The following is a 13,367-nucleotide window of genomic DNA, read 5'->3' as shown; positions in this document are numbered from 1 at the left end:
CTAGGATGCAATCTTGGAGCAGCTTTAGAGGTGGAGTCACTGACGTAAACAACATAAAATTTAATTTGATTCCTCCTCTCTGGCATACCTTCCCCAGAGTCCGTAAACACTCCTGTTCTTTCAAAAGCTCAAATTCTGTCCCATAAGGAGCATGTAGAGAGGACTTTCATTTTTTTTCCCTGAAGTTGAGCTAACATTCTCTAACTCCCACTTAGCAAGTAGGAATGTAATGGCACATCTGGTTAAATTCCCATGAATTCAACAGAAACTGTTCTAAGTTAATGTGATTTGTGGCATCAGCCATCTGTTATCTCTCTGCTTCTGTACTCTGCAATTTTCATCGTTTGAAATTAGCCTTTATTACAAAATCTCACATTTCCTAAAACAGAACTTCATCTAGTCATTGTGACCACCAGATTCCTCAGATGAAGAACTGGTTGGATTTTGCACCCTTCCAGGGAGCCCCTACCAGCCCCTATCCAAAAGCAGGGTTCATGGTTCTTGTGCATAAAACTGATGGAGCTATTCTGAGACTTCTGTAATGGTCCATATAACTTTATCTTCTGCTTGGTTAAATTCTTGCTTTATCATCAGAAATAAGAAAGGTATTAATAAACTCCTCAGTGTCCATTGTATGGTACCCTTCTTACCCTCTCAGTGAGAGGAAAGTTGTGCAGCAAATATTCAAAACCATTCAACTATTCTTCAGATTTGTTTTTCATGTCATTTTCAAAGAATCCTGGAATGCTGCATCCCTAATGCATGAGGTTCAAGAGTCATTTCCTGATGTTACCTAGCAGTATCAATTGTATTCCCCCCATTTTCGGCTCTAACAACCTAGGACGGTCAGCTCTGGATGTGTCTGGGAAGTAACTCCATACTTAAGAAATGCCAGCAAGCAATATGTGAGAATTTCTTATGTTCAGTTATCATAGCCTCAATAGTAACAAGGAAGAAAAATGTGGTAGAAAATCTACCCTTGAATAAAAGAAAGAATATTTTGTTGAAATGCATTTATCTCCCCAAGCGCCCAATTCCAGTAGCTCTAATACTGACTCCACTGCTACAGATATTTTAGGGAAGTTTTACCTGATAAGACCTAGTAATAGTAAACTGAATGTCTACAGTTCTGCTCAATCCAGGTCTCCCAACTGTATTCCTCTTCAGTTTCAGAAAGATTTTTATAAATTCCACATCCACTTGGAGTACATTAAATACTCAGGATTTAGAGTACCAGCAACCTGCAAAGTATTTGTTTCAAGAGTGCCACTGATGTGTTTGTAAGGCGTTTCTCTCTAAAATGTCTTTTTGTGGATTAGCACATAAAGCTGTTGATGCCGACCAGAGATTTTAATAAAGTGATTTGACGCGACAGAAAAAAAACAACCAGAATTGTGTTCACATGTCACTCCAGTAGTGGCTTCTCTTTTTTCTTCTTTTTTTTTTTCTTTTCCACATGAGCAATTCTATGCCAGGTAATAAAAACATGTTTCACCAGAAGGGCAGCCAAGGGTGAGATTGGAGGCAAGTGGCAGGGGGCATGAGGAGGAGGTGCAGTGCTGGCTCCTCATCTGATTGTGCAGCTCTTGCAGCACCTGCGAGATGAGAGGGGAGGTAGAGACCTTCTCCTCCAGTGGGGCTCCCTCCTTCTTCCATCCCTACCTGACCAGCGCCAAGGCCTGAGCTGTCGCAAGGAGCAACCAAGACTAGAACAGAAAGGTATCAGACATACCTCTACATCTAGGGTAGAGAGGGAAAAAGCAGGGTTCAGAGTCCACAGAGAGAATTATGTGTTCCAGTTAAAAACCTTTTTAGGATCCTTTTCAGCACCAGATTTTGCAAGTCAGGGTAGCTCTTGCCTTTCTCAGAGTGCTTCCTTGAGCTCTCCCAGGGCAGTCAAGTGGGTGAGCAGCACTGAGGATGAATGGGGAAGCACTACCATGGGGACCACCCCTCAGGGCAAAGCTCCTGGGTGCTCTGCTGCAGACACAATTTCCACTGTATGTGCCTGACTGTGTTGATCCCAGTGTAAACCAATGGACCTCCGTGGTCAACAGGATGACACTGCAGACCTTCATAATCAGCACAGAATCATAGAACCATGGAGTGATTTGGGTTGGAAGAAACCTCAAAGATCATCTAGTTCCAACCCCTCTACCATGGGCAGGGATAGTCTCAGCATGCCCTTCCCAAACTGTTGCCTGTTATGAAGGAGACAAAGGGCTCCTGGAGTGTACCCAACTGGCTTGGGGAGCAGGGTCAGCTCCCATCCCATAGTGTAGCCATCTGCACCCTGTATGCACTATGGTGACATGGGATTAGTACTGACAGGTTGGTCATAACTTTCCTTGACCAAAACTTCCTTGTCTGATGAAGGACTTGTCTGGGTTACAACTACAAGTCAGGTGAGAAAAGGGTGAGGTGCTAGAGCACTAGCAAGCACGACCTGGAGGCCCTATCTATCTTGAATAACTGCCCCAAGCACTACAGTCCCTCTCCTGAGTACGATCTCAGTAGTTTTGATTCCAGGATGAAGCAAATCCTGGAAGAAACCAATAAAGTTGTGTGCTGAGAAGGAGCAGCACATGGCAAAACAGAAATCATGTGATTTCAGCAACTTCTGGATAACATACATTGGTGCGTATGGGGTGGGAAGCTACAGAGTGTTTCTTATGTGACACACTTCACGCAGCTCAGTGCTAAGCATGGTGTGGGCTTTTAGTGATGTGAAGGCCAGTAGACGTGAAAGACTATAGGATAAGCATTGAGTCAGGGACCACTCAAAGGTTTATGTGGTGTGAATGAGGCCTGTTTGCTGCAGAACACAATAGAAATCAGGCCCAGGATTATCATATCATTGCTAGAAGTCCCAAATAATGCCTTTTTCTCACACTATATGGTAAAATAAGTTTCAGGTACTAAAACACTGCCTACTTGCCTATGTTTTCACAGTTTTGAAGAATTTTTCCAAATACCCAGGAGAAGGTGTTAGTATACTATGCATATATGGTAAGTCTGATCTGAAATGCACTGGACCCAGTATGCATCTGTCATGCACAAAACAATGCAAGCTCAGAGGAACTGAAGAACTGAGGATGCTTTACAAACCTCAGCCAGACTCAGTGCCTGTGGGAGTTATGGAGGACCACTCTCTCCCTAAGGTTGCACCTAAAACTATTTTGCATGTGTTTTTCTTTCCAGTGTGGTGTCCCCTGGTGAAAATGAGGCAAAGGCCCATTGGGTATTAAGGAGGCCCTATTGACTGGTGTGTAAGGCTGAGAAACACAGACATTTAATGCTTATACAGTGTAAAAAACAGGAAGGGGCAGAAAGTTCTTCTTAGGAAAGATTTGTTCTGTGGCAAACTGACAAACTTCACATTTCACACATTTCAGTATCAGTCTTCTTTCTAATGCTATCCTGGCAATCTACATGATATCTTAAAAAAAAAAATCATCTAATTAAAGATTTAATGTGACAGAGCATTCATACTGGAAATAATCGGAGTGGCTCAAGCGTTATTAACAAGGTGTACACAACAGAGTGATCACATCATTTTCTCCTAAATAAACACAACTAACACAGCTGCTGAGAGGAAGTGCAAGATTGCAGAACAGGAATGATACAGGATAACTGCCATGACTCATGAGAAGGTGGATCAGCGTAAGAAATTCTCCTCCTGTCTATGGTGACTGTGTAACAGCTGAGTTATGGGATGGAGTCATTCGCAGAGGATGGGGCAGGTCCTTTTCATAAAGCCTTCCAAAAAGCGTCGCTGTTATTAGTGGTTTTGATGTGCCATGCTTACTTTTCAAACGTCCATCACGTAGCACCTAGTTGAAAATTGAAAGAATGATACTAATAGTCCACTAACAGAGTAGCAATATTGCACAGTACAAAAAGGATAGGCCTTATATGTTGAATATTTTGATGCAGCACTTTTGAAATATGCTCATAAGAATGAAAGAAACCAGAATTCTCTCTGGCTCTGCAATAGCTATGCCACATTCCTTTGGACCTGAAGATCTTTACAATTTTCTCCAGCCTCATCTTTGGGGAAGAAAAGATCATTTTCTCCACCTCATAAGAAGGTGAGGGTGAGAGTGAGAATAACTGATTTGTTGCATTCTGTTTAGTTATTCATACACGGTGATGAAAGTTATACACACATCTAAGACAGTAATTTGAAATCTTTCTCAATTTGTAGATGCCAAAATAATTTTAAGATGGAAGATGGGTATTTCAAGCTATTGACCATATGTTGCTTTTCTTACTTTTTACGGATCAATTTGAAATCACTGTGATTCATAGATGGTGAACACGTGCAACTTTTTGAGAGGCTCTGTAATAAATAGTAAGCATATATTAATTAAGAAAATATCCTAGAATGGTTTGGTTTGGAAGGGACCTGAAAGGTCATCCAGTTCCAAAGCCCCTGCCATGAGCAGGGACACCTTTCACTAGACCAGGTTGCTCAAAGCCCCATCCAACCTGGCCTTGAACAGTTCCAGGGATGAAGCAGACACAACTTCTCTGGGCAATCTCTGGCAGTGCTTCATCACCCTCATAGTGAAAATCTTTTCCTAATAGATAACCTAAATCTCTCTTTTGTCAGTTTAAAGCCATTTTTCCTTGTCCTGTCACTACATACACTTGTAAAAAGTCTCTCTCCAGATCTCTTTAGGTAGTGGAAGCTGCTCTAAGGTCTCCCCAGAGCCTCACCTTCTCCAGGCTGAACAACCCCAATTCTCTCTATTATTTTAAAATAGTCCATAGCCATATTTTAACATACCAATAAATGTATGCTTTTACATAAATCCCATACAAAACAAATATGCAGGATGACCTACCTTGTAAAAAAATCGTCCTTGTTTCTCCTAAAACTTTTGAAGTCTTTTGCACTGTCTTCATTGTCTCTTATATTCTATTAAATACCTCTTCCAAACCAATTAGGATTTCATCTAGCCACTTATAAAAATGTAATCTAAGGTTTATGAATGAAAACTTATTTTGATGAGAACATAAGATGAAGTTTCAAATAAAAAAAATGCACCTTACAAAACCCTCAAAACCCCCTTTAACATTTTTTAGCTGCATTGGGTCTCTGCTCTTTATGCATGATACTCAGTAATTGTTCTTGCTTGGACAATTTATCAAAGCATTTGATTTCTTTATTTCCTGAAATTTCCATTAGCAGAAACCTGTAGAAAATAGCTCCTTGAAAGCTACTATTTATAGATTTGGGACCTAAAATTGGAAGGCATATTTGCAAAAGAATACACTGAAGAGATTCTCGACATTTATATGTACTCATCAGTGAAGATTAGCTCAATCTATCCTTTTAAATGTTCCCTTGAATTATGATCTGCTGAACCAAAGAAAATGGTTCTTAGATGGGACTTTGCTGCCCTACTGGTTTCCATCATTACAGCTTGGAAAACCTTGTATCAAACAGTTCCAGGGTGTTTCATTACCTCGAACTCCCCGGGGGCCAGCTGCACCCCACTGTACAAGACTTCTGGAAAAACATAGCTGGTGCCAAATGTGCCACTGAGGGAGAACATCTCAAACTTGGTCTGAGCTGTCTCCACTGGCTGCCCACATGTTTCTGGATCTGTGCTCTTGCACTTGAGCAGCGTGCATATCTGTGGGGAGGAAGACACAGAAAGGCAAAATACTGCTAAACTTTCAACAGTCAAAAGCTGGATTTGATAACAAGAAATGTTCTCACAATACAGTAATGAACATGTATTTTAGGGTGGTTGGGATGTAGGCATACACAGCCTACACTCCCCCCTACAAAAATAATTACCTGCCAGTGGTATTTTATGAGAGAACCATGAAGCCCATCAAATGCACCCAGGACATAAACTTCGTCTTTGCTCTTGTTTGACATTTGATAGATCAAATGACAGCAGAGGTCTCCTTGGCAAACTGTATAATTTCCAGCTTTGTGTCTGAGTTCGCTGAAAGTGAATATATCCTTCCGGACAGCTCCCAGAAATGTGTCTTCTTCTGGAAATTTCTTGATGCTTGTGGCATACAAGCTCCAGTTGATGGCTGGGGGGTAGTTGGGGGAAAGACGGGGTTGTGCACTCAGCTCTGCTACCAGGAGACGTCCCTCATCAGTATCACTGTCGTAATGGTAGGCGGCGGGTCCCTCCGGCATGAACAGTCCACTGCCTGTCAAGGATACCAACCAGTCAATCAGCACCCCTAGCATGGCTCATCAGGGGGGACAGCTTTCCCCCATGACACACTGTTGGGCTTGCTCATTGATGCTATTTTCAGTCAACATCTTACAGAGAATTTTGGAAGAATTTTAAAGCACAGAACAGCTAATATATCCACCACTGTGTAAAATGTGACCTAAGCTTCACCGGTTTTGTGGTTTGCTGGATTTTGAAGCTTAGCCTCATATGGCAATTTGACATATGACCATTGCTTTTTTTTAAAGAACTTAGGTTAATTTTAATATAAATCAGAGCTCAAAGAGTGGCATATTTGCTAAAGAAAGAAACCACAAGAGGTAATTACATAGAAGGAAACCCAGGGCAGTGGCTTAAACTAAGCTCAGTCTATTTAGAGCATAAATGTACCTTTATGCCTTTCACTTTGGCTTCAGGGAAGAGTTACAGATGCAGCTACAGCAACATTTTCTTAGTTGACAGTTTTAGTTTTAAGTTATTAAGTTTTGCTTAACACTTTTTTCATTTTTTAATTCATTTAACTGTTTTTTGAATTTTAATCTCAAAATGCTGGTCTAAATGAAAGGCTGATAATTTAAGTAAAATTTTGTCCTATTTTTTAAATAAAATTTCACTTTTAAATAATCAAATTTTCATGCCATGGACTTTCTAATTTAAACCCTTCCAGAACAGCCAACATTTTCTTGCCTGAAGTTGTTTAATACATTCAAAACAATATCAAGAAGATTTTTATTCTGATTGAAAGATTATTTTTCAGAGACTTCATTATTTCATTTCTGCCTAGTTCTGAATCCACTATGCTGAAGACAATTTCCTTTTTCCCAAATGTAACTCACCTGTCATTGCAAAGCTGATGTTGTGAGTATTTGCTGAAAGTAAATTGATACCCATACCCATAGCCCAGGCAGAGTGAAACTCAACCGCAGTCAGAAATGGCAGGACGTTCATCCAAGCTGTTGGGAAGAGCACGGTGTCCACCTGCAACTTGCTCACCAGGACCACAGCAGGCTCACGGAAAAGGATGTCAAAGCAAGTGAAAATGCCAAACTTCCCAAAGGGGGTCTCAAAGGTGATGGCTTCTGGCTCTTTTGGGTAATTAAACTGAGTTTCTCCTCTGAACAGGTTGTACTGCAGGTGAAAAGGATGCCATATTAGAAACTGAAAATAAGGCAAAATTAAGAACAGCTACTTTCATGTCTGAGATAGGCTTTAAGTGAAAGCTGGGGGTTGAGATATCTGAGCTGGCTGGTCACTGGGTTTGCATTCATCCAGTTAACACTCTCCCCCTGCAAAATGGAGTGGCTGTGCCCTGTCTGCCTCCTGGGAGCAAAACCCAGCCAATATAAACTGCTAAACCCTGCCAAGACGTCATCTGCTGAAGCGCTATCTGGCTTGCCTAAAAGTGTACCGAGGACCAGCTAACATTTACTGAGTATGAAAGACTGTTACTGCTCTTTTCCCATTTACTGTCATAAATGTAGTCTTTAGGTGTTTGGTATCTGGCATACACTCTGCTACTGCAGTGCTCCTGGGAATAATGACTGACTGAGCAAGCACTTGCCTGCTTTTCCTTCTGTTCATAAGATTCTTGCACCAGATCATCCTGGATTGGTTGTCATTCAACAATAATGTAAAATTATTGTGTAAACTTGCTGAAATTTGTACTGGAGAGATGAAGAATATACTGATAATCAATGACAGGGTGATGCTGAAGTGCCCCTTTACCTTGTGGTAACGAGCCACCAGTTTTCCCTCTGTGTCATAGACGACATCAGTGTTGTACTGATAGCGACCATCCCTGGGGCAGCTGGGATCACTGGAGTTGCACGGCTTCTTGTCCCCAATGTTTGCAACCACATAGATGGAGTTATTCCTGGCCATGCAGCTGAGTCGTTCCTGTACTGGAGCAGGAGCAAATCTGATGTTTTTTAGGGGTAAAAAAAAAAAAAAAGAAATAAAAAAAAAAAAGAAATAAAAAAAAAAAAAAGGAAAAGGAACAAATTTTATAAGTTTAAGTTAAGATATGGAAGAAATGCATTCAAAATTACTATTCCACTAAGTGCACATCCCCAGGTGCTAAAAAGGGATAGATCAAATCATAGCTTCTGTTCATTTCTTCTGTTCATAGCATCATTTTAACTTGCCAATCACTTTTACCTTTAAAAGATGTTCTCCCTGTGTTCTTCTTTTCTGTTCCCTTAACAGTATTGTTTTCTGTGCAGATATAATTCCCAGCTAACACACATACAAAGATTTGGACAGCTTCAGAAAACAAGTGAGAGAATAAACCAGTATGCGGGCATGAACTTAAAATAACTTCAATAAATTTTCAGGCAGCTCTAAGCCTTGCTTCCAAAAGGTGAGTTTAGCCTTCTTTTAAGACTCTTACTCTGTTTAAGATAGTGGCCCACTAGTAAAAAGTGACCACAGCATTTAGAGCCAAGGGCTCCTAAAATCTGATTTCATAAGGCCTCACAAGAGAAGAATACAAAAGCTTAGCCTGGACACAAACTCAGTCCTCTTGATGTCCGCTGCTGACACCACTCAGAGCAGCCATGCATAATGCAGCAGACTGTGCAGGCAGCTGGATTTCTAAAGGGCACTTCTTTCAGCTCTAGATAAATACTTTGTACAATGTGATTTAGAAATCACCCAGTCACATGTAATGAGGACTGAATCACCTTGTCTTATCCATGCATCTGATAGGATACTTATAGAAGATTTTCACAATTGATCTGAAGAGATAGTTTTGCATGTTTTAATAATTGATTTTGCCTAAAATCCCCTAAATATTCTCCTTTTGCAATTTTTAAAAGTGAAACTGTTTCAATGATTTTTACTTGCATAATCCCATTACCATCTAATTAAGAGTCCTTTTTGAATGCACCTCATTTCTACAGTGTTTTGGATTTTTAATAGAATAAAAGAATTAGCAGTTTTGGGGCATTTACTGGGAGCAGTACCTGACCCCATGAGACACTAGTATAACATCACATAAATCAATGCAGAAGAAATCACCTTGTGGGGTCAGTGCAGGGAATCCAATTCACCGCTGGATCTGGGATATCCTCCAGGTACGGGTAGATGGTTTCTCTTGTGAACTGCCAGCCATAAATGCTATCTTCAGGAGTCACAATGATGTGAGCACCCTGGCACAACAGGTTCCGTTAAGAATTCACCCATCAACAGACAACCAGGAGCAGAAACCACTAATTGACAGCACTCACAATACACCTAGTACCTGCTGGGCAGCTTCCTTGATGGCCCCTTCCAAGACATCCATGTTTCTGTTCATCAGGGCCAAAGCATCGTCAGGAGAGACAGGCTCATCAGCAGGATTTGGCAGGATGATGGCATGCTCATAGACAGCTGCAATGAAGGTGTTGGAGGCAAGGGCCTGAAGGGCTGTGAGTGCCAACAGCACAGCGTGCAGGAGAGGCTGGGACAGGAGCATGGCTGGTGCCTCGCAGCTCCTAGATTGCATTTTTGGAAAATAAACCAGATAGAAAGAGGAGGAGTAAAGACTAATAAGGAAATAATCTTTTATTGAGTAATCTGGGAAGGTTCTGCCAACAATCAGAATATCTATTTACAGTAAAAAGTCTAAGAAACATTTGTAGAAATTGAATCTTGTTTCTAATTTGAAATGCTGTAATAAAAGATGAACAAAAGGCTAAGAGAGCATGTCAGAAGCAATGCTGATCTACAAGGGGCTCTGTGGAAAGAACACACGCACACTCCATTTGTACATCCTTATCCATGCTTCCAAAGCCATCTTGGAGTAAGCCTAGACCCCCTTGATTATGACACATTACCCCAGATAACCTTACTGTATGTGGGTGCTATTGGTTAAAAATTCAGCCCTTGCTGAAGGCAGACCACTTGCCTAAACTACAGCCCTCGTGTTTCAGAGCATAGCTGATTCATCTGCACTTATAAGACACATGGTGCTGCTATGCTTCTTGCCTTTCATCAATCATAGAATAATCATAGAATACTCATGGAATCAGAGAATAGTTTGGGTTGGAAGGGACCTTCAAAGGTCCAGCAGGCAAGAGCCCTACGCAGGTGTTGGCTCACTCTCCCCAGGTGTGATGGGGGAAAGAGAATCAGGAAATTCATCCTTGAGATAGACAGTAAGGCAAAGCAAAACAAGGAATTCATTCACCACTGATAATCATAGAATAGCTTGGGCTGGAAAGGAATTTCAAAGGTCATCTAGTCCAACACCCCTGCAATGAGCAGAGCCCCATCCAACCTGATTTTAAACATTTACGGGGATGGGGCACCATCTCTGGGCAAACTGTTCCAGTGTTTTACCACCCTTATTGTAGCGAATTTCTTCCTCACATCCAGCCTGAATCTCCCCTCTTTTAGTTTAAAACCATTATCCTTCATCCTGTTGCGACAGGCTCTGTTAAAAAGTCTTTCCCCCATATTTCTTATAGGCCCCTTTTAAGAACTGAAAGTCCACAATAAAGTCTCCCTGGAGTTTTCTCTTCTCCAGGCTGAGCAACCCCAGCTCTCTCAGCCTTCCCTCATAGGAAAGGTGTTCCAGCCCTCTGATCATATCTGCAGCCCGACTCTGGACCCTCTCCAACAGGTCCATGTCTTTCCTGTACTGAGGACTCCAGAGGTGAATGCAGTATTCCAGGTAAGGTCTCATGAGAGCAAAGTAGAGAGCCAGAATCACCTCCCTCGACCGGCTGTCCATGCTTCTTTTGATGCAGCCCAAGATACGATTGGCCTGTCATAAGTCAATGGTTTATTACAGTTGTAGGAGGTACCCTGAGTGTTCCTTCCCTCCCAGGCTCAAACTGCAATATAAACTAACCCTTGAACTGTGCTCATCTCTCTGCCTAGAGCTAACATACTAGCTTGTTTCCTGAGAGCGAATTAAACAATACAGGGTGGTTTTTTGCTATTTTTTGTCACAAAAGGCATTTTTTGCACAATAAACAATTTGAAATTGCTCATACAAAGTGGTGTGTCTGAACCAGGACTAATGGAAACAATTATTGCATAGTATTTTAGAAATAAAATACCTATATATATAAGTAAATAAAAAATACCTATATATACCACTAAAATACAAATACCTAAAGGGGCCCACAAGAAATCTGCACAGGGACTTTTTACAAGTGCATGTAGTGACAGAACAAGGGGGAATGGCTTTAAACTGAAAGAAGGTAGAATTAGGTTAGATGTTAGGAAGAAATTCTTTACTATGAGGGTGGTGAGGCAGTGGCACAGGTTGCCCAGAGAAGCTGTGGCTGCCCCATCCCTGGCAGCATTCAAGGCCAGGTTGGATGGGGCTTTGAGCAACCTGGGCTTGTGGAAGGTGACCCTGCCCATGACAGGCGGTTGAAACTGGATTATTGTCATTGTCCCTTCCAATCCAAACTAGTGTATGAGTCTATGAAATAGAATATTACTATTGTAGTTTCAGGTGCTTCATAAAAATACATTTGTTAGAACCTGTGGTATGTGAGGGTAAAGAAACATAAACTGGCTAATCATTTAGCAGTAAGACACCAAGGAAAACATTTTTCACCCTGGCAGTATCTTCCTCTTCACTATGCAGACCAAGAAATCTTATTTTTTGTCCAGCATCACTAAGGCCTCCTCAGGAGAAGCTGGCACTTCAGGGTTTCTATGATTCTAAGACCTGTGATGTAGCTGTCCAGGCAAAGGTCTCCAGAGCAGACAGCACCAAAAGCAGAGCAGAGGCAGGAGCCCCATGAGGGAGCCCCAAGTTGGGAACATGGAAGTCACCCAGGAGCACAGGGACAAGAAAAGCCAGGGGACTTAAAAGGAAATTCTTGCAGAAAACCTGGGAATTCCACAGAGCAGCAGAAAGTCAGCACAAGGAGATGCCTTCCCTCTACCCGAAAAGTCTCACACATCAAAGGCAAGAGAGCCACAGCATTGAGCAATCATGCCTTTCTCCACCAGCAGAGAAGTCACCACTGTGCTGCAGCTGAAGAAACTCATCGCCTGCCAGGTTTACAAACAATTCAGGTGTGGCATTGCTGTAGTAATGCAGTGCAAGGCAAGCCCAGGTCACAATGGGAATATAAGCCAGAGTTTGGGAAATCTCAGTGAAGACCAGCATGGGCACATTCCTGGCCAAACCGGAGGGCGCGGGGGGGGGGGGGGGGGGCAGGCAGGAGTGCAGGAGTCAGGCTCCTGGCCCCGAGCTCAGTGCTGCCGAACTGACGCTACCTGTGTTGCCTTAGCTCACCACAGCACTGGCTGAGGGTTCTGCGGCCTCTGGGGGCAGCTCCACATTGCAGGGGGGCTGCCGGGCAGACCGTCTAAGCAGATTCATAAGCACACTACTCTGAGCTGACTGGTGTGAGCACACCACTCTGAGCTCTGAAAAACTCTGGTCCCAAAGGTCTCTGTTGGAAGAGCATCATGAACGGGAGCTAGTTTCTAAATTTTGCCTATTGCAACCCGCTTTCTTATGTTTATAGATCACTCCAGCAGAAATCTTGAAGCTATACATGCACAAAAATAACTTGTGTCTGGTTGCCAATTTCTTACCTTCTTTGGCTCTGACTCAGCTGTCAGGCAGCAAAATGCTTTTCTGCTGCACTTCCCTCAGTGTTTGTTGCTGTCGGTGGTTACACACAGCCTTGTCTTATACAGACTGTTACGTGGATAATGGGTAGATTTTATTGGATTACTTTCTGTATGCTTGACTCACTTCACACAGTAACACATTTCACAATAATAAATGTTATGCAATCTTTCTAACAAAAAGAACTTAGTGCCAGTCTTCTATAGGAAAATACCTAACATACAAACACACCTAAACCAAACCACAATGGCCATCAACCAAATTCCAAATTCAATATACTCACCAGATTCAGGGTTGGGGTCATACTACTTGCACACACTTTCCTTTAGCAGAGTACTGGTATCAGCAGTGAATGAATCAGAAGAAGCTGCCTCTCATCTGAGCCTGGGCATACACCCCCACCAAATCCTTTCTGCATTGCAAGTTGAGACTTTTTTGGGGTGCTGTATCTTCCTTTAGATCCAGATCCTTCTCCTGGCAGAGAGTTGTGGTATCATGCACTGGCTCCTGGGGGACAAATACACTGAGTTTTTACTCATGGGAAGACGGTCACATTGGATAATCCCTTGCTG

The 13,367-nt window shown here is 42.2% G+C and overlaps 1 protein-coding gene across 1 annotated transcript; it reads right to left on the bottom strand.

Moving 5' to 3' along the window:
* Positions 1–3,455: 3,455 nt before the first annotated feature.
* Positions 3,456–10,452, bottom strand: LOC133225611 (pantetheine hydrolase VNN2-like). The gene is made up of 7 exons (XM_061378168.1): positions 9,451–10,452; positions 9,228–9,358; positions 7,935–8,127; positions 7,046–7,337; positions 5,813–6,183; positions 5,475–5,645; positions 3,456–3,833 (listed from the first exon to the last, which is right to left on the bottom strand). Exons 1-7 carry the CDS (start codon positions 9,691–9,693, stop codon positions 3,684–3,686), a joined length of 1,551 nt encoding a protein of 516 aa, XP_061234152.1. The 5' UTR covers positions 9,694–10,452; the 3' UTR covers positions 3,456–3,683.
* Between the last annotated feature and the right edge of the window lie 2,915 nt (positions 10,453–13,367).

Source organism: Neopsephotus bourkii, unplaced genomic scaffold, assembly GCF_033783945.1.
Source record: "Neopsephotus bourkii isolate Nb327-2 ecotype Australia unplaced genomic scaffold, CSIRO-AGI_Nbou_v1 NB_1765, whole genome shotgun sequence".
NCBI classification, from domain to species: domain Eukaryota; kingdom Metazoa; phylum Chordata; class Aves; order Psittaciformes; family Psittacidae; genus Neopsephotus; species Neopsephotus bourkii.
Note: the sequence above shows the minus strand (reverse complement) of the source record. Positions and strands in the feature narration are given on the sequence as shown.